This window comes from Acipenser ruthenus, chromosome 20 (genome assembly GCF_902713425.1).
Source record: "Acipenser ruthenus chromosome 20, fAciRut3.2 maternal haplotype, whole genome shotgun sequence".
Classification (NCBI taxonomy): domain Eukaryota; kingdom Metazoa; phylum Chordata; class Actinopteri; order Acipenseriformes; family Acipenseridae; genus Acipenser; species Acipenser ruthenus.
In genome coordinates this window covers 3,092,028-3,115,118 of record NC_081208.1, presented here as the reverse complement: position 1 = coordinate 3,115,118, position 23,091 = coordinate 3,092,028, and the positions used below count along the sequence as shown (strand labels likewise).

Below are 23,091 nucleotides of genomic sequence, written 5' to 3'. Positions count from 1 at the left end.
GGCTTTGTTAGTGTCTGCTTGTGCTTTTACAATGCATTGTGCTGTTCTTTTAGGACAGTCCTACAGCGTTTTATTGTGTTACTTGTCCCCATCAGAGTTTGAGTACGTAGCATATAGTATAAGACACTAGTTGTATCCATGTGTGTGTTTTATGTATAGTCACAGTAGCAGATTGACACATTCGTATCCTGTCTCTTAACCAAGCCTTGTTAAATTCTGAATGTGTTTGCAGATACAATCTGTGGTTCCACCCTCCTTACCAATTACAGAATGTTAACGACAGCAAAACCTGGCTCCTCCAGCAATAAATCCAGCCAATTCCACAAAGGCAGCTCAGAACCTTACTGGGGTCTGGAGACGAGGATTAAATATTTATAAAAAGACAGCAGCTCTGGCGTTCATCCTGCTGCTTAAAAACAAACCTATCAAGTCGTAATAAGACTCTCCAAATTCGTTAAATTAGACTTGCTCATCATATCTAAAACAGACCTTCCACCAAATCAACTCCAGCATCATTACATGAAACCCACAAGCAGGATACTGGATGACCTACAAATGAACCAACAATAAGAAGCAGCATCTCTGCTATTCACTGAAACTGTGCCCTAAGTTTGCATCATTATTCTGCTGCGGTAAATACACTGCTTGCTAATCATTGTGTGGGAGCTATGTACAGTACTGTGTGGTTAATAACCCCATGCCTGTACCCTTGTAATCAGATCAGAGAGGTCTTTTTTTAGTCTGCAGCACTTGTATTCTAGTCTTTCAAATCTTGCTTTCTCTCCAGCAGGAAACGGTGGCACCAAGACCGCCTTCTTTGTAGACTTAGATTTAGATAGATCTACCACAGCCAGGCAATGGAACCTGCAATCACCCATTCCAGAGGCACCTTTCTTAACCCCCCCCTCCAAACTAACTAAGTTATTCAGAGTCATCCATCAGGGCAGGTCCATAACACTCTCCCTCCCTTGCTGTGTGACCAGGAGGAGAAGGGAAGGTTGGGAAGGTGATGGATATCCGTGGCTGGGACACTGAATCAGGACGCAGCGTGGCCAGTGTGACCTGGACCAACGGAACCACAAACGTCTACAGGATGGGCCACAAAGGAAAGGTGGACCTGAAATACATCACTGACATTGCAGGGGGCTATTACTACAAAGATCACCTCCCTAAGCTAGGTATGGATGGGTGTTTTACATTTTTGAGTTTTATGACGGATAAACACCTGCCAGGTTTATACTGTAAATACCTCCACCTTTCAATTGCATATTAATCGAGCCAGTGAGTCCTGTATATCCATTAAGATGTGCTGCTGCTGATATGGTGATTTTTAATAGACCCCGCTGTGTGTCCTACTGTCTTAATATTTCACTGTTTTCCTCCCCCATCTGGAAATACAGACTAGAAGTTTCCATTAAGACTAATCGAGTATTGATTCTAGTGTTCTGGACATTGGAGAATTGTGTTAGCACATAATGAAAAGAACTACTTTTGCAACAAATTGCATTATTTTTCTCTGTGCATCCTTATCACAGCTTATGTCTTTAAAAAGGAGACGGAAGTAGCGACGCAATGCATTTTTGGAATTCCCTGCAGAAACAATGTTCTAAAAATAAATTAGAAGTTGGAATTTCCCAGAAATAATAGAAAGAACTGTGAGAACTTCTGCAGAAATGCATGTGTGTTCAGAAGTATATGGGATTTCATTCTTTTACGAAATTAGAAAAAAAAAATCCATATATTTGGTTTTTTAGAATTTAATTTAACCTCATATGGGGATGGATAAAAAAAGCCTCTCTTCTATAAAGACATTGAAAACATTTTCTAATTATTTTAGTTTCAGCTTTTTTCAATATTTCATGCAGGAAAGGGTAATGTATGTGAGCAACTACCACGTGGTAATGCTGGTGCTTAACGAATGCAGCCCCTCACCTGTACTCTGGCTGTTTCTGCCTAGGTGAGCACGCTGAACTTCAGCGACGGGACAGTGCAGAAGGCCACACATTCCAGCAGGGAGACAAGGTGAAGTGTCTCCTGGAGGTGGACATTCTGAGACAGATGCAGGAAGGACACGGGGGCTGGAATCCCAAAATGGCAGAGGTACTGACGCAGGATTTTTCTGTTACTGTTATTTGATCTGATTCTTGTTTAAGAAAAACATCCTCCGATATAGATCAAGCCACTAGGTCCTGTCACATTGGATTGTACACTAAGGTAAAGGAGACCCAGGGTTATTAAAACTGTGGCAGGCTTCTTATTCGTTTGATTTATTTCCCCATTTCATTCCCCAGTTCTTGCGGCAGTGTTAGCAGTTAGGGGCTTTGCAGTTTACCTTGGTGCCTGGCTAGATTTAGACAGCCAGGGCTATGACGCAAGTGTGTAACCTTTCCATAGGGAGGGTCAATGTCAGACAGCCTGATTGTAACTTTTCCAACAGCACACAACGCATGGCAGGCAGGTATGTGTGTTTGGGATCTCTGAGTCGATGACTTGCATTACATCACATCACATTACAAAATTTGAGCAATTTGGGGTTTTTTTAACATGTGGGTCAAACACACACAGGAGCCTGTTTTCATAAAGTAAAATTATGGTTTTGTTTTGTGTTTTAAGACCAAAACGTTTTATACACGTAATATGTGAATTTTAAAAGAAGTTCCATCACTTCTTGGTAACACAGTATATACATTTTGAAATAAAATGTCTTCAGTTGACACACATTTTATATTGGCTTGCAGTTTAATAATAGAGTACATCCATACATCAGTTCTGCCAATGGATTAGACACGATTGCCAGTACATATACAGTACATTTCTAGCTATAGCAGCCAGTCGTTGTGTCCTGATCTTTGAATCCTGTCTCTCGGTCTTATATTACAGTACACTGGCCGCATAGGGACTGTGCACAGGATCACAGACCGAGGTGATGTGAGAGTCCAGTACAGCAATAACATCCGATGGACTTTCCACCCAGGCGCCCTAACCAAGGTAGGGAGACACACAGCACTGTAGGGCTTATCCAAGGATTATATAGAATATACACATTAAACAAGTATGAGGTTTAGCTGCTTGTGAAGGGAAGAATCAGCTGTAGACACTCTTAAAATGCTCTAGTAATAATCCTAGCGAGTAAGATGCGCATGGTCTAGTGCTTTCATTTAGTGATTTAATTTAAGAGATTGAGCTTCCGCATTTAAAGAGCAGCTAGGTACTGGATGGGTTAGCGATAATGCAAGCCCAGACTGTGACCAAAACAAGTTTAAGTGCTGTAGCATTTAAAGCTAACTGCTTATCATAAGCAAGCACCCCGTATTTTTTTTTTTTACTACACAACTGTTTGCCAACTTCCTAATGCAAATAAAATAATGCAAATGAAAAATAGGAAGGACAGAAATTGCAAATTGTCAGGCAGCTCCCTAAAACAAGACCCGGGTGAGAGATGGGCATAAACCCGTCCCAGTCCTTTTGTGAGCAGCGTTGAAACACAGAACAGAGCCTGACTGATTTACGCCTGATGGTTTGCCTCTTGATGCAGCCGTTTGTATGCTTCCCAGTGGCAGCAATGGAGGAGGGCTGATAAGAAAGTCTCATTGTGCGATTAGGATTCCCTTGTGTAAATCGGAAAGGGGAGAAAAATACAGCCCAGATGACAGGACGCATGTTTCACCTCCCACTAACAACAGGGAGCAATAAAATAATTAGGAGCCTAATGTCAGAGAGAACAGCGACAGTCTAGAACTGATTTACGTCTGCCTAGCAGGCAAGCTGATAACCAGCCGACAAGATGTCATTCAGAAACTAATATACAAGAGATATCTGCAGAGACAAAATACTGTTTTAATTGAATAACCAGATGCTTGACCAATGCTGGGTGTATTCTTGGAAAAATTACACAATCTATAATGCCTTTGCTGTCATTTTAAAGAGAATACCGTTAGTCAAATGAAAGTAGGAATATGACCCTTTTAAAGTAGCCACCTGCTGAGAAGATATTTTAATCCGATAGCAGTGCACCCAGGATATTATTAGCGTTGCTGTTTGTGGCTGAATTAATGATCTGTTGCTAGCAGAACTGAACAGAATATTGTAGAGCTCTGTAGCTTTATCATCCAGTTATTTATTTTATTTTTTATTACCTCTAGTCATGGTTCTGCCTATTCGATCCAGTCCTGTTATCATGTTGCATTGGGTAGAGTACTTTTAATGGATTCAATATATTTGGCACCGGCACCATTGTTATGTTAAAAAAAAAAGGGAAATGGATACAATGTATTCAAACAGAAGGCAATTGGTGAGAATTGTGCGCTCCCAGTTTGATGGTAACCCACTCCCGATCAGGGACTGCCACACATGTTAAACAGGGCTGTCTGGTTCTCTAAACGCAGTAAAAATGAGATTTGACCCGTCCGTTTGACCAGGTGAACACGTTTGGGGTTGGGGATCTGGTGCGTGTGATGGATGATATGGAAAACGTGAAGCGTCTTCAGGTTGGCCACGGAGAGTGGACAGACAGCATGGCACCGGTAAGTATATTTGCTTTTTCAAAGTCCAAAGGCTGCTTCTCTGTAGTATTGACCACTGTACTGTCAGTGCATGTTTGCATAATGGAAGTCTCTTTATTTGTCTGGTCATGGTTGTATTGACCCCTAATCTTTCTGCTTTTATACTGACCGCTGAGTACGTTACAATACAATACACGTTTATTTTTTGTATAGCACCCTTCACGCCATGGCATCCCAGAGCACTGTACAAAGTTAAAGTAGATTACTTCCCAATATTTTATTACTTACTGGTACCAGTACCTAAAATGAATGCAAATTCAAAGATGGTCTGCCTAGATTTAACAATTTCTTTTAATAAGACTCATTGTACATTGTTGTAAAGCAAGCAGTGTGGCAACTACAGAATTCTATCCAGGTGTTTTTTGGTAGTACAGTGTGAGATCCCATTCCAGTGTCTTTCAGGGTTCCGTTTTTCTCCCTTTTCCGTAGGCCCTGGGGCAGGTGGGGAAGGTGCTGAAGGTGTACGCAGATGGAGATTTAAGGGTGGCCTTGGGAGCACAGACCTGGACCTTTAACCCCGCGTGTCTCTCTGCGCAGCCAGTAGAGGGTGATGCCAACCTCATGACCACCGATAACACTAACGACTCCGGAAGTAAGGAGACAGGAGCGAGTTCCCTCTGAACAGAGGGCTGTGAACCATTATTTCCCTGGTCTTTCCAATTCAACACGCTTGCATGTGTTCTAAACCTCCTCTTTGTCCCTCCTTCATTGCACTTTTCCAACAGGAGATTCCCTTGGAGGGTTTACCTTAAGAATTCTCGCCATTTTTACTGCAGCATAAAGGTCGTCAGAGGTGGCATTAGCATGCTGTTTTGTTTTTAATGGGTTTTTGAGACTTCATTCAATCGTTCTGTTCCATTCATGCTTTTCAAAGACAGCCTGGTGGCATTTTCACTCGTTACTCTGGTGTTTTGTGGTTATAGCAGCACGGTGACAACACAATGCATCATCCTTTTTATCATTTCATCTGAAAGCCTGGGCATGCCGCTGCAGTTGGGTCATTGAACCCCTACAGCACCATTCATCTCTACCTTCCTTTCTCCTTCTCTCTGCAGGCACTGTGATCTCTGTTCTGGAGAAGCTGCTGTCCCAGGCTACTGACCAGGATAACCCTGGACGGCTGGTTATCGAGGCTGCTCGTGGGAGTGCCAGCAAGGTCCGGGATCTGCTGCAGAAATACCCAGAAAAGGTGTGTGTAGAGCAGCCTTTAATCTGCAATCCTGTATCTTTACTGCAAGAAACAAAGGAATGGATTTTCTACTCTCCCTTTTCAAGTTGAAAATACAGAGACGTTTTTCTACTTGACTTGGTTTTGTTTGAAAATACAGAGACGTTTGTCTACATGACTTAGTTTTGTTTGAAAATACAGAGACGTTTGTCTACATGACTTAGTTTTGTTTGAAAATACAGAGACGTTTGTCTACATGACTTAGTTTTGTTTGAAAATACAGAGACGTTTGTCTACATGACTTGGTTTTCTTTGAAAATACAGAGACGTTTGTCTACTTGACTTGGTTTTCTTTTAGGGCTGTCAGCAGTTTTTACAGACCCTGCTAATCTTGGTTTATTTGACCTAAAGTAACATCAGATAGTTTTAAAAGTGCTAACCAGTGTCTATGAAACCATGTGTATTCACAACACACAAGTGTGTGTTTACTAAACTCGAGAACAAAATCTAGGAGTTCTTCTATTTTCAGTGTGAACTTCCCCAAATCAGCTTACAGTTCCACAAATACACCATCTAAATAATACAATCAACAGGTGTTACAGAAAAAAAAAAGCAAACCCGATCTCTGCTGCAGAGGAATCCTTGCCATCAACATTGCATGTCTATCTTGAATATCTTCATACAGGTAACACAGGTACCTCAGGGATACCCAATGGATTTAGCCTAAAGACTGTCCAGTCACTCCGTTTTCAATTACATTCACTGGACTCTGATAGCATGCTAAGTTTTAAAGGGCTGCAGTCCACGCGTTTGCACCAGGGCTTGGCCATATTGTCAGGACTTCTCACAGGAAACGGCTCTCTAGCACCCTCTTCTGCTCCCAGTCTCTCTACACCCCGTAACACACCTATTACAGGTATATATAGTTTCCATGTCTAGCGCCGCCCCTCTCTTTCCCAGGTTGATGTAAAGAATCAAGGGAAGACATCTCTGCAGGTGGCAGCACACCAGGGTCACATGGAGGTGGTGAAGGTGCTGCTGCAGGCCAATGCCAGCATTGAAATCAAAGACGAGGATGGAGACACGGCTCTGCATTACACAGCGTTTGGGTAAGGAGCCATTCAGGGCTAGTTTCTGATCCCTTCGCAAGGGCCAGTGGTCGTCTCTGCATTAGGCCCATTACAGCAGCATTAAGGACTCTGGAAATCGCTCCTTATGAGTTTTAATCAAGAAACTGTTCCTGTAGGAAGCTGTTGGCTATATAGCATTCAACATATGTGTTACACCAAGTGTTCCACCTGCAGTACAATGCAGGGGGTGTGCTCCACATTGTAACGCGTAACGTGGAATGGGCCATTAGAATAGAGTAATTACTCCATGCGGCCTATTTCAGCGGTTCATGTGGCATCCGGCTGCCAGGACAACTTGTTTCTGTCTCTCTTAACCACGATATACTTGATGATGAATAATTAAAGAAAAAAGAAAAAATCATTTGATGATGAAATCAACAGGGGGATTTTATTTATTTATTTATTTATTTTTAAAAGACAACGGCTGATACTGTGGCTTCTGCCAGATTAAAAATGAATGAATCTGATACACCTTTATCTTTGTGTTCTTATTGTTTCTTTTCATTCGTAACTTCAAAAAAATGAGAATTCGGACATGCAAGAAGCTCCAGTTTTCAAACATCTATCAAGACCTCCGTTTTGTCTAATCATTTTTAAACGGCATTTGTTTGATCCATTCTTTTTGTATTTTTTGTTTCTCCCCCTGCAGGAATCAGGCAGAGATCGCCCGGCTACTCCTGAGTAAAGGAGCCGGAGTGAACCTGCTCAACACTTCCATGTGCACGGCTCTGCACATTGCTGTCAATAAGGGTTTCACAGAGGTGGTGCGTGTGCTTTCAGAACACAATGCTGACATCAACCTACAGGTGAGCAACCCAGAGCCCCTCCTGGAAAGAGAACTGGAAGCCCTGTGAGATTTTTAAACTCGGATGCATGCAATTGACTGCCAGTATTCCGACATGGCCTGACAGTTGTCTTTGTTTAGCTGCACGTTCCTCTGCCTATTAAGGCACCCGTTAGAGAGCACTTTCCAGCCACTGAGTTTATAGAGAATCATGCCAAGGGAGTCCTGGTAGTCAGAACAGCAGTGCTGGGTGTCGCATTTTTCAAAACAGGAGCAGATTGTTTTACAGTTGGAAAGGCAGGATAAACGCACTTTTGATACACTGTCGTTTCCCCAGTTCTGTATCGTTAATGAGGTATTTAGCCAGCTCCACGTCTCTTTCTGTCGTCTGTTACGGGACAAGGGAAGTGACTTGCTCACACCATGTAAAAGCTAGGGCTCTTAAGGCAACCAGTTAAAATGCTTCTTTTGTAGAACCACGCCTCCTCAGCAGCTCACCAATGTCCATCCAGTGGAGTCTCATTTACCGTTGTACTGCCCCCTGCGTTTAGGATTCCTACGGCGATACTCCACTTCACGACGCCATTGCTAAAGACTTCAGGAACATCATCGAGATCCTGACCGACGTTCCCAACATCGACTTCACCCAGCAGAACAACAGGGGCTTTAACCTTCTCCACCACGCGGCACTGAAGGGGAACAAACTGTGAGTAAAGCGGCCCAGTCTTCACCCCGCTCCTGATCCGTACAGCACTGCCCAGGCAAGCCCGAAGCAATGCAGCACCGCCCTCCCGTTCGTTTCACACACGCCTTCACTCACTTGAGTTTCTTGATTTCACCAAAACCTTGAGCAGAATCGCAGCAATGTTGCGAGTTGTTTTGAGCTCACAATTGCTGCTTGAACCTGGGGTTGATTTTTACTTTGTCAATAATATAACATTATTCTATTATCCTAATACGCAGCCTTCTTGCCCAGATGATTTAACTTCAGACTCAACTATCTAGGCTGCAGTAGGGTTAAGCCCACACAAGGATCTAATCGATGATGTCTTCTCAGTACAAAGCCACCTGTCCCGTCTACTAAGATTTGAACTGATGTCGAAACAGAAAAGCACAGGGGGAATAGTAAAAAAAATACAGCAACACAATGTGATGTTGAGCTGTTAAGTGCACTTGTTGTGATTTGATAAAGACCCTGTGGGCATATTTCAATCAAATCTGGTGTGGGTTGACATCATATGGCCCATTAGACACTTCCAGGCCAGAGATTGCAGGTTTAACCATAAAAGTGCCTGCGTTGAATTTTATGGTCCCATACAATAAAAATGTTCAGGGCTTGAATTTACATCCTTGAGGGTTTGTTCCCATGATAAAAAGGCTGTTGCAGCATTCATAGTATTATAATCAGACTCCATCGATCATGCAAGCTATTGCATTGCTTTGCAGTGTTGCTTTCAACCTGAGCTGATCCCAGTGCATTTGCATTAGATGACTAAACAAAACACAAGCAGGGTGCGTTTCTGACAAGTACCGGTGCCAGCTGAAGATAGAAGCGTGGCATTTTCATTACATGATTTTGATAATATGTCCAATAAGAAAGGTAGTGATCGCCTGGTCAGCTGATTCCCCAGAGGTGGCTTATCAGAGGACCTCCTCCAGAGGACAGTTAGCTGAATCTGGGTCTGTTACGTGCTGTAGCCTGGACCTCTTCACAGCTTGTTAGTGCCAAGTGGCCCAAATACATAAATCACACTGACAAGACCTTTTTTTTATATATAAAGGAGGACTTTCAGGATTCAACCTAGCAGCTGTTTCAGATTTACAGCCTCCAGACTTTCCATGAAGGCTCGTTCTGTGGTTTTTTTTAATTGTTTTTATTTAAAGCGACAGAATTGATTCTTGTCAATTGAACATAAATAGCCTTAAGAAAGGTTACCCACACAGAGATAAATGTGTGTTTGTGTGCGAGGTAGCGTGTTCTGTAGGCACAGACTTGTGATAAGTGTCTGTTTACGTCAGATAAGCGTCTGTGTAGTATCTTGTTTGTTGTGCTTATGCATACGATTCTCTCGTAATAAGATCACCATAGATTTATGTGCGGTTTTAAACCACGTTGATAGATAAGCCTTTTTGTGCAGCTTGTACAAATCAGTATTGCCCATCATACTCATAAATGTTTCAAAACCATGTGACGTTTTAATAGCAGTCTCCTGGGGTACTTCCCTTTTTTTTAGCACCAAGGATCAAGATCTGTCATACAGTATACTGTTGTATTGGTGTGTGTCTGTTTTAAGTTCTGTAATTCTCTTTCTCTACATGGGCAATCAACGAAACAGTTAAACATATTAAGGGTGTTTGATCATGGAAATGTTAGAATGGCTCTTTAGCCAAAAAAGGGCACACATCCTCTCTCTCTCTCTCTCTCTCTCTCTCTCTCTCTCTCTCTCTCTCTCTCTCTCTCTCTCTCTCTCTGTGCTTCACTGCTAATTTTCATCCGAGCATTTCAATCCTCTGAGTGAGGTATAAACAAATCCTATGGCTCCCAGCTTTCTAGCGGCACTCAGCCATTTCACACTGGATAGGGGGCCTCTATTTCTTTCCATAAATAATACCAGCGGCGAAAAATTAATGTTCCCTGATTCTCAGCAAAAACAACCCCCTCCCATTCTACAAGGCAGTACAGTCCTCAGATCCAGCGTCTTGTTGAAGAAACTGTTCTTCTGTCGTGTGTGCCTAGTCCTTAACCATCTGTGTGTTTAGAAGCACGGTAACGTCAGAGGGAAAAGTATGTGCCATAAAGCAGGGTAGCTTGGCAGCTAGCACAAGCAGGTGCTCAGTGTGACCAAAACAGCGCCCCCTGTGCCTTGAATTTAACCGTTCCCTTCACCACAGTTTATTGTTGCTATCTGCCAAGATTCATCTCTCTCTCTCTCTCTCTCTCTCTCTCTCTCTCTCTCTCTCTCTCTCTCTCTCTCTCTCTCTCTCTCTCTCTCTGTATTGTGAAATGACTTGCATGTTTGTCTATTGAGTTAAGAGTTAAAAAATACCAGATACTAACAATGCCATATATGTTTTAAATAGCAGATCCTGAAATAGTTCTAAAGCTTCAGGTTTTTGACTGTGCATTTGGTAAAATGCATAAAGCCCAGGGAAAATGAAATGATCAATATCTAGAATGGCCAGACATAGCAAGTTATTCAAGGACGGTGGAAACTGAGAGCATAGATACAGTACTGTTGCTATTCAGGCATCTACAAACTAAGGCTATGGAATGTAACAGTGATGGGTGTAGAGGTCGCAGAGCAGCACAGATCTGCTTTAGGTTCGACTCAGATGAAGCACTTTGGGGCAGCATGGCCCCTGTCTGAAGGGAAGGTGAATCCAAAGGGGTTAGAAAAAATAACAGCATTGCCATGGAGCTCAGTCTCATTAGCAGTCTCACAGATCCTGAGGGAGAGGAGTGAAGTGGAGAGGGAGGGAGAGAGAGAGAGACTGAGGATTGAAAGAAGCAGCTGTGCGTTCACCGCACAATCTATCTGTTAACCCTTTCAAAGCAGTTTTTTTTTAGGTCCGTAACCCTTTACTGTGAATAAACGTCAGCATCGAGTGACACGGAGCAAATTAAACCGAGAAATGTGGACAACTTATTTAAAATGCAGCATGCTAAAATGTTCCACACAAATTAATGCGGAATGCAAAATCTAAAAACGCACTGCAAATTGCATAGAAATTAGCAAAGAAAGCATGCTGAGTTAATGTTCCCACCCTGGGTCACTTAAGACATGTTGTATAAGGCAAATTGATTGAGCTTTAGTGAGCTGGTGATAAGATGTCTTAGAAAAAGAACCTACTTTTCTCCTCTGTTAACACATTCCATAAGATTTGAAGCAATAGTGGTCAATAAGGTTCTGGAATCTATTACACAATCTATAGAATGTTCCACATAACACAAAGCCAACCGTGTCAAAAGGCTAACCATACAACACTTATCCTAAAGGATAAACTGTTACCCTTTAGAATGGGCTGACATAGTTCTCTATACTTCAGTAGCCTTGTGGTGAAACAAATAAGAGTATTGAACAACAGTATGTTAGGCAGGGAGAGGCTGTATTCAAAGCATAGCCCCTGTTTCGGGTGAAAATGTTGAGATAGTGATTTAGCTGTACCCATAACAAGGTTAATTTAGCCTGGTGGCCGTTTGTTTTTTGCTCTGTTTTCTGTTTAGTGTTCAGGTTACTGACCCCTCACCCCCACCCCACACAGTCACAATGCGGTCAAAGCCTGATCAATGTTCCTGAGAAATCCTGCGATGCTGCTGTATATCCAACAGCAATGCCTCTGTGTGTGTGTTTGTGTGTGAGCCTCGCCTCGCTAATTCCAAACACAAAGCCATCCCTAACAAATATAACATCCCTCAGCTTCTTTTAATTCCACACACCATTAAACACACAGTGTGCAACTCAGGCTTGTTTTATGGTGGTCTCAGTTCCAATGTTAATAGAGGAGCTTTGTGAATGGAAGTGAATTAGGTTCCATTATTTAACATGGTTGTTCACATTGATTCGGGGACAGTACAGACTCTTCAGCTGTTTAATTCGCAAATCTCTGCAAGGACTTTCACAGCAGTGAAAGCTAAATATTACAAATCCAAAGTGCTATAAAGATTAAGCTGAAATATGAAAAGAGACGTCATTTAAAGCTTTTCCCTTTCAAAGTCTGGTACGGGGCATTTTTAGACCGTCTGCAACGTGTGTGAAAGGAACAAAACCCTTTCAGTTCATGTCTGGGTCAGACGCATGACTTCAATGTCAGGCATGCTGTATTTCCTAAGCACATTTATTGAAAATATTTCTCATATATGCATGCTACTTTTTAAAAATTATTTAACATATAAATAACATGTTTACACCCCCATTGATTTGAAAAGAAATATCAGAAAATATATATTTTTTTAAACTCTTAAACTTGAACTGAACCTTAGAAGCGTCATTATAAATGCCAAAATTTGATATTGGCCAGAAACGTACACTAGTCCTGATCCCAGTTCTGGGTTTCAGAGCTCCCCTCAGTTATATTAGTTAAATAATCAGAAGCCAGGAGTTTGAGCAACGAGTCTACTATTAAATAAACTGTTCCTCTCCCCCAATAGATGCACAGAGCTATTCATACTGTGATAAGTGAGTATATAATAATACATGTGTGATAAGTTAGTATACAATAATACGTGTAAGCAAGAGGAATTTGGAAACCCAGGACTGGATGAAGGACTAGGAGTTTCTAACCCGGAGATCAATCAAGTGCTTAAATCAGAGTAGGGCTGCAAGATCTCTAAAAGAGAACTGTTCTACCATGCTGGGCAGCAGTTTCACCCATTAGATATTTGCTTTATTTATGAGTAGTAATCTGCCTATTGGAGAGTTATACACTTTGAAAGCCTTGAGGAAGGGTTGCCTTTAGTTGTAATGCATGACTGTTTTTATTCAGCAGTTCCTTGGGCTTAACTGCAAATGGAGAACCATTTGTTGTTGTTCCAGGAAACCATTACCCACACTCCTACAATTAAACACTTATGCCTCTACCGCTAATGTTTATGCTTGAAAATTGACCGTTTTTTTTTTTTTTTTTTACAAAAGCTGTGTAATGGACTACTAAAAGATAATTAAGTAATCTTAAGAAATTATAAAGTTTGTACTAAACTATGGATCACTTTCCTTAAGGACCGTGTATAACTGTGATCAGACAGTGCCTTGTGTGAAGGTTCAGCGCCTGCGTGATTGTTGTTCTCTTTCCCACAGTGCGATCGATAAGCACTGGAGGGCTGAAAGAGAAGAGAGAGCCAGCTTTAAAGATTACCCTTGGCTGCTCTTCCTGTCTGATTCCCGCCGCTTTTGTTTTCTTGTCCTCCCACTCAGAGCTATGGAGAAGATCCTGGCACGAGCACGCCAGTTAGCTGATGTCAAAAAGGAGGATGGCTTCTCTGCTCTGCACCTGGCTGCCCTAAACAACCACAGGGAGGTGGCTGAAGTCCTCATCAAAGAGGTAACCTTTCTACTCCTTCACTGTCCACTAGGGGGGCGCTAATCTTATCTGTAGAAATTTGCCTGTGAAGCAATCTAATCGGTTTTGATGAATTCAATAAAGATCTGATATTTGCTATAAAAAGAACAAAGGACTGGATGCATGCAGCTGTTATATTTATAGATCTACATCTCGGTGTGGAAGAAGCCTGCGCAATTCTCTGATCACATATCTGAGGGGGAAAATGTGTGTACACAAAGCTGTTACTACAACTGCCGAGTTTCATTGCTGCACTTTCAAATCCAGGAACTCTTCACGTGACCACTCAGTACATCTGCTATCTCATTAAAATTCAATCTTGCACATAGGACCTCATATTTGCTAAGTGCTTCACGTAAGTGCTGGAATTGAGTCATACAATGAATAAACCTTTACTAAGCAGGGTGACTGGAATACAAGGAAAACCCCATGTTGTTGAAACACAGCAAAACATTACAATGGGGCCGTTGAGCAAGCATGGGAAAAGGAAATGCTGTTTTGAAATGTCTACATAGCCAAAAGCAGCAATGAACAACAGATCCTTCTGTTTATATAAAATCTCCATCTCTTCTAGATTGACTGGCCAGGATAATACGTGTTTGTTTGTGTCGTTCCCCCACCTCCCTTGTCAGGGCCGCTGTGACATCAACATCAGGAATAACCGTAACCAGACCCCCCTGCAGCTAGCCGTGACGCAGGGCCACGCCGAGATGGTTCAGCTCCTGGTGACGGAAGGGGCTGACGTCAATGTGGAAGACGAGGATGGAGACACGGCCGTGCACATCGCCCTGAGCCGGCAGCAGCTCGCATCCACCATGGCAGCCATGGAGGGGGAGGGCTCCTCTCTCTACACCAGGGTGAGTGGAAGGAAGGCAGGCAGGACACCTGTGCTTCCTTACAGAGCTGAGCAGTGTGGGACCTGTGCTCCTGGCTTCAGAATTCCTCTGCTGGATTCTTCTCAACTCAGCAGCCCTTAAGCCTCCTGTTGCATTGCATTTTAAACCAGGCCAGTTTTTTTTTTTACTTTTGAGCTTGTTATACCCAGTAGCTCCGAGTAAAATCTGGAATGCATCAAACTGCTATGCAAAAGGACTCTCATTCCCAACCCTGTAATTAAATGTAAGATTTCAAACTAGCTTTTATTTAGTCTTTAAAGGCCAGGGCAATATGATTTTGCTCTTTCACTAATGTGTGAGATCGTAAAGGCAGAGACATGGTGTTGGGGTGTCTTGCAGTAGGTTTGGTTTCAGCTTCGCTATCAATGTATTCAAATCACTTGGAGGGATACCCCACCACATCCCACAAACACACATACAGAACCACTACCCTCCACACAGACACCCTCTCGTAGCAGCACTGGATGCAACACGTGAGCTGACTGTATAAAATCCTCCTCAATGACCTGTTGGTTATGTTTAGTGAGCATGCAGTGCCAGCTATAGGATCAGTGCTTCTTTGCATTAGATCTTAGTCTCTAATTTTACTTCTAAAAACTGTGATGCAAGGCTGTTAAAGATTTATCTTCCTACAATACCAAATCCTCTTTCTCACAGGTATCTTCTTATAGCACCTAGGTGTTTGCTTCACCAATCATTACAAGGGAGTGTAGTGTATATCCATAGTAACAACCAAGCTGTTATATAACCCTTATCAGTCTAAATCCTAATGCCTTGTATTTTATTTGTAACTTCAAACGCTCAATCATAATGTCCTAAAGTTTCTTACAAATAACTCTGAACAGAGGTGGTTTTATATAGTCCCCTTCAACACCTGATTGCAGCCTGTCTGTCTGTGGGTTTAGCTGCAGGGCTCGGGGCTGTTAGGGAATCAGGAGTTGAATGTGGGCGCTGCGATCGCCTGCTTCCTGGCCCAGGAGGGAGCCGACATAAACTACGCCAATCACAAAGGAAAGAGCCCGCTGGACCTGGTCACAGACGGGATGATAGTGCAGCTCATCAAAAACTTCTCTGAGAAGCACAGGTAACAAACAGCCTGTTATTCCTGTATCAATGCGTGTCCTGTTGTACCTCTGCCAGCCTTATAAACCTTTTCCTGCAGCATACCAGTAAAGTGTATATATGTATTGTAAATCATAATAAAAGCATAGCAAAGGGCGTGTAGTGAAGCATACGGAAAGCACAGGGAATGCAAAGTGCAACCATGGCAAAATAGCGACACCTGCTGGAGGACATTGGATTGTAATCTCTCAGAGTTCCTGCCTCACAAGCCTGCTATGCCCCTGCTGGATATGAGTCGGGGGAGTGGTTACCAGTTTTGTTGTCATCTGAAGTCATAAACTTCTAGCTATTTATGTCACTTTTACCAACAGTAAATTCAAGAGCTAGTCTAAAAAGCAACACTTTTACCTGGTTTTTTTTTTTTAATTAACTGTTATGTGCCAGTTCTAGAGATAAAACTAATTTAGCTTACTCGAAGGCCCTCATGAAATTCAACAAGCAGAACTTGCTACTAAAGACTGTGCAGCTGAGGCATAATGCTACCAGTGCAATGATGTCACAATGAAAGCCACGTTCTGAACTGACTGAACTGTTTCTTTTGCCCTTTTCTTTGTAGGTTGCAGCAGCTCCAAAGCAACAGCTCTGGTCCGGTGGTGAGCAGCAGTCTGCGGAGAGTCCACACCACCCCCAACACCATGACCAACCTGGCCATGCCCTCCATCCCCGGCCCCTCGGAGTGCCTCATCTGCTCAGAGCTGGCCCTGCTGCTCCTCTTCTCCCCCTGCCAGCACAGCGTGGCCTGCGAGGGTGAGGACTCCAGAGATTGTATTCACTAGATAGGTCTGAAACGTACATCTTCGTTTGAAAACATCTGCTACTACACGAGGTTAGAGATCCGTTTCCATACTCTTAGCAAGTCTGTTTTTAAGTTATTTCCCCTCAGCATGTTACTGGCTACAAAGAATGCCAGTCAAAAGGGGAAGCAGGTGGTTGGTTAATGACAGTCGTTGAAGGGGTGGAGTCAAATCCAACCACCAGGTGAAATGATCAAGAAAGTGCAACACAGTTGGAAAATGAATATAGCTTTTGTATACCTGAGGAAAGTAATTTAACACGTGTTGACTGGTCCTAGACTCTTGGAAGTGAAGAGCAGTAAATAATTCTTTTTTTGTTTTGATTCACAGAATGTGCTCTACGCATGAAAAAATGCCTCAAGTGCCAGGTCACGATAACAAAGAAAACCAGACAAGGTACTTTTTTCATGTATTTACGTGCTATACCGAGATTAAGTAAAATGATGGTAAAAGTGATGAAACAGATACAAAAAAAAATACTGGTTACCGCTGCGCACAAGCAAAAGATGATATCATAGATGATGTCATAGTATCAGTCCTGGTTAATGATTGTGCACAGCGATAACCAGGATTGATACTATGACATAATCTTTTGCTTGTGCACAGAGGTAACCAGGATTTTTTTTCTGTATCTGTTTCATCACTTTTACCATAATTTTACTTAATGATGATGTCATAGTATCAGTCCTGGTTACCGCTGTGCACAAGCAAAAGCTGATGTCATAGTATCTATCTATGATGTCCTAGTATCAATCCTGGTTACCACTGCGAGGCATCGGTGTAACGTCACTCAATGCCGTCCCATCCAGACAACACAGAGGTGGAGTGCAGCCCCAGCCCGGAGAACTCGGAGCAGAGCAACCTGCTGGAGCAGCTGCAGTCCCGTTATCGGCAGATGGAGGAACGCATCACCTGTCCCATCTGCATCGACAACCACATCAAGTTGGTGTTCCAGTGCGGCCACGCCTCCTGCATCGACTGCAGCGCCGCGCTCAAGACCTGCCCCATCTGCCGGCAGACCATCCGCGAGCGCATCCAGATCTTCGTCTGACCAGCCAGCGCCCCCTGCTGGGGCTGGGCTGGCTTTGAAAGAAGAAAAAAAAATGGGTACATTATATATGTGCCCACATCCCTCGGAGATGTATCTCTCGTTTACTCCCCTCCCCACCCCTCCTTCTGGCTCGTTCCTTTTCTTTTAATTATGTTTTTATACCTGTGGCTGTGTCAAAGTATGATGCCATAGTCTCGTTTTTTTTTCCCCCCCAGTGTTTCATATGGATCTAATACATCCAGTGCTGCTTAAGTGTAGCCTTCTGCTATTGACTAACACAACATCATGTAAGTAACAGTCAATGAATGTTAACATAGTTCCATCACCTATTCCATTGATATGCAAAAGAGCTATATATATATGTATATTGTAAAAATAATGAGTAATATGTATTTGTGGTTTAGCATAGCTATAATGAGTACTGTTTATTTATATATGAAGAATCAATACCGTATTTTATCTGATGGGGAAAATTATTTTGCCGTTGCTCAAAAAAAAACTTCATTTCACACCTCATAACAAAACATTCTGTTTATAAAACAGTTAACTCAGGGTCTTGGGTAAAGACTAATCGATCGACGACTTCGCATCCAGAAACAAGAGAGAGAAATGCATTGTATTTTTCAACCATCATTTATAGGTCCCTGGGAGAATTACTTTTTTTTTTTGGTACAGGAAGGTGTTGCAGAAATTTCGCTTGTCTGGAAAATTACCGATTTTCCCACTATTGGTTTGAACAAACTTTTGGAAGATGGAGTTCAGTCCATTTGTTTTGTGTTACTTTGCCGACACTTTTAGATTTATTCACCCATAAAAATCTCACTACTGCTTGTGCTTTAGATTTGAATCATGGCACTTTTATCAAAACAACAAATGTGATCAGCAAAAACTCAGCATGACATAATTCCCATTGTCTATTCATTTGCCTTTCTTTAAAGCCACTGTAAGGATAGCAGAGACATAACTTATATGTAATCCCAGCCTGTTATGGAATAGGTCATTTGAAATAGATGCAAGTTAAAGCATTTGAGGAGTCAGAATGAATTCAGAGGGTCTAGTTTTTTCCCCCATCTCTGTGTTACCTTTTAAATATGCATAAAGTACACAAATGCAAGATATAAATATGAATAATGCAATCCAGTAAGCGCCCTCCTTAGACCACTAACGGATCCTTTCAATATGGAGACAAGCGCCCACTATTAGGAGCAGGTCTCTAATCAGCCCATTTTACTCTGTCCCTCTAGTGGTCAAATTACAGAGATTGCACTGTAAAGAGCATGTTGATTTATTTAATGCAGTTTAAACAAACGGCAATACAAGGCCAGTTTCTAAGGGAGTGAGCATTAGGATTGCTATGCAGAAGACGCATTGGCAAACGCAGTGTTCTTTCGGAGATCCACATACTGCACCAGCATTTTCAACCCTGAACCAAATCTCAATGCAGAAACCGCATGGAGCTTTGCCTGCCTGCATCTTCCATTTCTCATCAAAACCAGATTTTTTTTAAACTGTAAAGATTCGGACGAGAACAACTCAGAAGCCCGGATGGAAGAGAATGCAATTGCGAACTTCCTTAAATGTATTTTTAAATGGCTAAAAATGTTGTTTTGGTTTTTCAGATGTGTGTTAATAGTTGTCTTGTGGAACACAACTGTGCAGAAGAGACTTATTTTGTCATTTTCATCTTAACCAGCTGCATGCATTCATTCATTCAGCGCTACAGGAATATGTTGCTTCCCTGTACCTGCCAAGAGATTAGAAACTTAAATCCAGTGGGCAGTAGGAAAATAATGTTTCAAAAGGGCTTGTAGTGTTCTAAACTTCGTGTAATCTTACAGATTAGTTACATCTCTGCTTTTAGCCTCTTTGCAGACTCACCCGAATGCTTTTGGAATTGCAGGTCCTGTAGGAAACGGTGGTGAATTGTAGTTTCAGAAACGTTTTACTCTGCCTTTGTAAAAATAAATTAAATAAATAAAAATTGAAGGTTTACTTCCAGGAGTAAAAACTTCTCCAGTGCCAAGCTAACAGGGGTTGAATGTCGATGACTCCCAACTAGGAACAGAGTTGTACACAAAGGAACAGTCAAATTTTTACATCTGTGTAAAGTGCTCTACTCTACAGAAGTACATGTTAATATATATTATTTATATGTAATCATATCTCATTAGGGAGGGATGTTTTGAAGAGTCACGGTCAATGGTACATTTTTTGTAGCTGGTTGGCAAAGAACGATACCTCTTAGGAAAGGGTTTTTTTTTTTGTTTGTTTGTTTTTTTTTTAATTGCCGTGCTCGAGGTTACAGTATTCCAAAAGGTATGAAAGGTCTAAAAATACGGAAGAAAATTTAACTTCCCAATTTTTGTGTTGCAAAGATTTTACTTTGTGTAATTGTTGCTTATTATTTTTCGGAGCCAAACATATTATTATTATTATTATTATTATTATTATTATTATTTTAAGAAAATAAGTCAAACAAAAACTATTTTTGTTGTTGTTTCTTTTTAAAATGATAGCTCTTTAAATGTGGTATTCCCAGAAAGAGAAGTACTAGAATGCAGATTGTGCCAGTGCTCAAAGAAGCAAGAAGGTTTGCAGCGATGCATTGAGAAGTTTGTTTTAAAAATCCAAACACATACATAGTTACAGCTGGTGTTTCTGCAGCACTTCTTCTGTTGTTGGCCTTATTGTTCAGTACTCCCATGTTTTTGGTTTTTTTTTCTGTAAAAAATATTTTGCAATAAATATGGAACTGTTTTATAAGAAATGTGTCTTCATTTTATATGTACACTAAATACATTAATTTAGGATGTTGCACCTCCCTTAGCTGCTGTACAGAGAGGACTGTAGAATTATTACAAGATTTCCACAGGTAAATGTACCTGTGCAGCATATATAATGAGAATATATATTTTAAATATTGGTATCTTCCCTACACAATTTACCATGGAATAAATACATTTTAGTAGATGTTATTTTGCTGTACTAGCCTGTTCATACTAAATAATAACTCATTTAAATTGGACTATACAACGTGCTTATAGACAAGTGTCTCCTTTTTTTTTCTCAGTGGTCGATTTAAATACACATAGTCTAGCCTGTGGTCTTGTTCTAAATAATTACAAGTTTACAAGACTCAATTGCATTTGAAATGAATTCCCACAGGCTTCAACAAACCTCTACTACAACAGAACATGCCTTTTCAGTCACGCTCTCACTCCATGGATTAAAATTATTCAACATCTGTTCTCTGCAACACAGATCTTGTGCAGCCAATTCTGAAACCACTTCATCCATAAGCTACAGGCTGTAATGCTGCCTCAGCAGTTCTGCTCAGTCAAACGACTGATGGAGACATCTCGGCTCAGCTATTTCAATTGTCAGATTAGTCTTGGGGGAGCCCCCCTCCTTGATAACAGCTAGAAGTGAATCACCTGGGTGAATCTCATTTTTGCATTAGTAGAAACCATGCTCGTTGGCAACCAGCATTCTAGAAAGAAACGTGCATGCAATTCATCCTAGGAATTACTCTGCGATGGAAACCACAACCTCCTTACTTACTGGGTTAGGCTGCCCCTATATCCGTAGGAACAAATTATCCCAGGTGACTGATAAAATGTGATTGTGCAAATTCAGCACACCCAAGGGAAGGCGGCAAGGGAAATCTATGCAGATTAAATCAGAAAACAAACAACATGGTTTTATCATGAGAGAGCCGTTTATCAGTTAAAAGCGAAATATTGCAAAATACCGGTAAGTAAGGATTACTGCAATATCAAAGAATAGAAAACCAGGGGCAAATGTATGATGGCTTGGAACTATTGTGCAAATACAGGACTGATATGATTGAAAGGCAATGACCATTCACACCCAGCAAACAAGTAGCAGATGGAAATGCATGATAAGAGTGTCTGTTCAGAGCATTAATTGACACAGATAGGGCTTTTATGTGTTAGCATTTGGGGACGCTGCTTTGAGCTGGAATAAAACCTGCACCACTTATTGTCAACCTGTTGAGGGATTTATACAGTCTCAAAAATGTGCGTAAAAATATGAGTTCACTGTATAACAGCTTTCACAAATTACAGAGAACGGACCATAACAAGAAATTAAATATTCACAGTTGTTTGAATTAACATTGGGTAATTTTCAGAAATTAATTTGGCTAGGTTATTTTATTCATTTACTATAGTTTCTTTAGTTTCTGGGCTATACAGTGCTTATATTTGCTTTATTGCCCTTTGCGATGCTTTCACTATGACACGCTTTTATAAGGGATGATATTGCTTAAAGACATTTAAAGTTATCATTTAGACCATTGTCCTTTGTTGTTTATTTGACTGACAAAACCATCTTCTATGTGTAATGTATACAGTACTGCTGAAAATGAAGGGTTATCTTGCCATCACCTTTCTTTACATCCCTTTCAGTATTTCCTGTGGTAATGTGTTCTTGCTGCTATGCTGTGGTGCTACCCCTGTATTGCAGCACTCAACTGAGCTGAAGCCAGACGTTAGCCACATCCTGCCTGTACACTGCTAGATTACAATGTATTACAGGGATCTCTAATGCACTGTCAAACACAAGCTAAGCTAAGTTTGTTTGAGGAGTACTTTTACCTGTGAACATATTTTCAACAGGATAAATAGAGCAACTTATTCAAAATTATATTTGGTAGCACCCATCTGGAGATTCTTGCAACTGCTGGTTAGCCGAAGCCCAAAGAGAGATTTTTGTACTCTTCATGTGCCATATTGAAAAGTTACCTTCAATCTCAATCAGTCCGGTACATGCACACTTAATTATATTGTGTACATTCCCCTGATATTTAATCTCTTACCTCTTTAATATCCTATTGCGCGTGTTATGAACGATTCTCTGTTGCTGCTGCTAATATTTGCCATCTGTAAAGATTAACTATTTCATAAAAAAAACATCTGAAAATCCCCCCGAAGGCTGATGGTGGGGAAGCATATTAACGTTGCGCTGTGCTCTGAAGCCCACAGGAGAAGCATTGTGCATGGAACCCTGTGTAACACTGATGTGCTTCCCCACCTCACTTCCCCAAGCTTGGATGATATAAAGTACGCCTTTAATAGGATCACAGATCAAGTTCACCAGAGCCTACGTTTAGTCAAACCAGGGTTAGCTGCTCTAGTAGTGGAATGCTCTTGTGTAATGAAGGGGAGCAATCCTGCAGTCAAAATAGGGTTCAGCTTTTTGTCCCTTTGTCTGCGTAATTGTTTTTCTTACTAGGTCAATCATTGCGCTCTGTTAAAGAAGCAAAGCAAGGTTCAAACATAGACTTATAGGACACTATTACTGTACCTGGACACATGATAAAAAGCTTGCTGATTTGCAAACTGGGACTGAAGGGAATATTCTGTTTTGTGAGGAGAAGCAGCAGAGATCTCTCACCCATACTGTGCACAGGCAAAGTCAGCTTTAAATGGCAATGCATATAAAAGCAACCCAGAATCCACCGAATCCACCGAATGAATTAAAAGCATCAACATGCCACATCGAA

At 41.5% G+C, this 23,091-nt stretch overlaps 1 protein-coding gene across 6 annotated transcripts in view; it reads left to right on the top strand.

The window, feature by feature from the left end:
• The window catches only part of LOC117425411 (E3 ubiquitin-protein ligase MIB2), a 52,640-nt gene extending 32,309 nt beyond the window's left edge, over window positions 1-20,331 (top strand). For 5 of the 6 annotated variants that reach the window (XM_058993146.1, XM_034904393.2, XM_058993147.1 and 2 more), the window contains 15 exons: window positions 984-1,178; window positions 1,958-2,100; window positions 2,881-2,988; window positions 4,419-4,523; window positions 4,992-5,154; window positions 5,618-5,751; window positions 6,691-6,839; window positions 7,510-7,666; window positions 8,196-8,350; window positions 13,557-13,683; window positions 14,334-14,558; window positions 15,503-15,681; window positions 16,276-16,466; window positions 16,844-16,909; window positions 17,323-20,331. In XM_058993146.1, the coding sequence (XP_058849129.1) occupies window positions 984-1,178; window positions 1,958-2,100; window positions 2,881-2,988; window positions 4,419-4,523; window positions 4,992-5,154; window positions 5,618-5,751; window positions 6,691-6,839; window positions 7,510-7,666; window positions 8,196-8,350; window positions 13,557-13,683; window positions 14,334-14,558; window positions 15,503-15,681; window positions 16,276-16,466; window positions 16,844-16,909; window positions 17,323-17,564 (2,339 nt within the window). In that variant the 3' untranslated portion in view covers window positions 17,565-20,331. The remainder of the gene's footprint in view (window positions 1-983; window positions 1,179-1,957; window positions 2,101-2,880; window positions 2,989-4,418; window positions 4,524-4,991; window positions 5,155-5,617; window positions 5,752-6,690; window positions 6,840-7,509; window positions 7,667-8,195; window positions 8,351-13,556; window positions 13,684-14,333; window positions 14,559-15,502; window positions 15,682-16,275; window positions 16,467-16,843; window positions 16,910-17,322) is intronic. The other variant, XM_058993148.1, reaches the window with a different exon arrangement.
• Window positions 20,332-23,091: the final 2,760 nt, after the last annotated feature.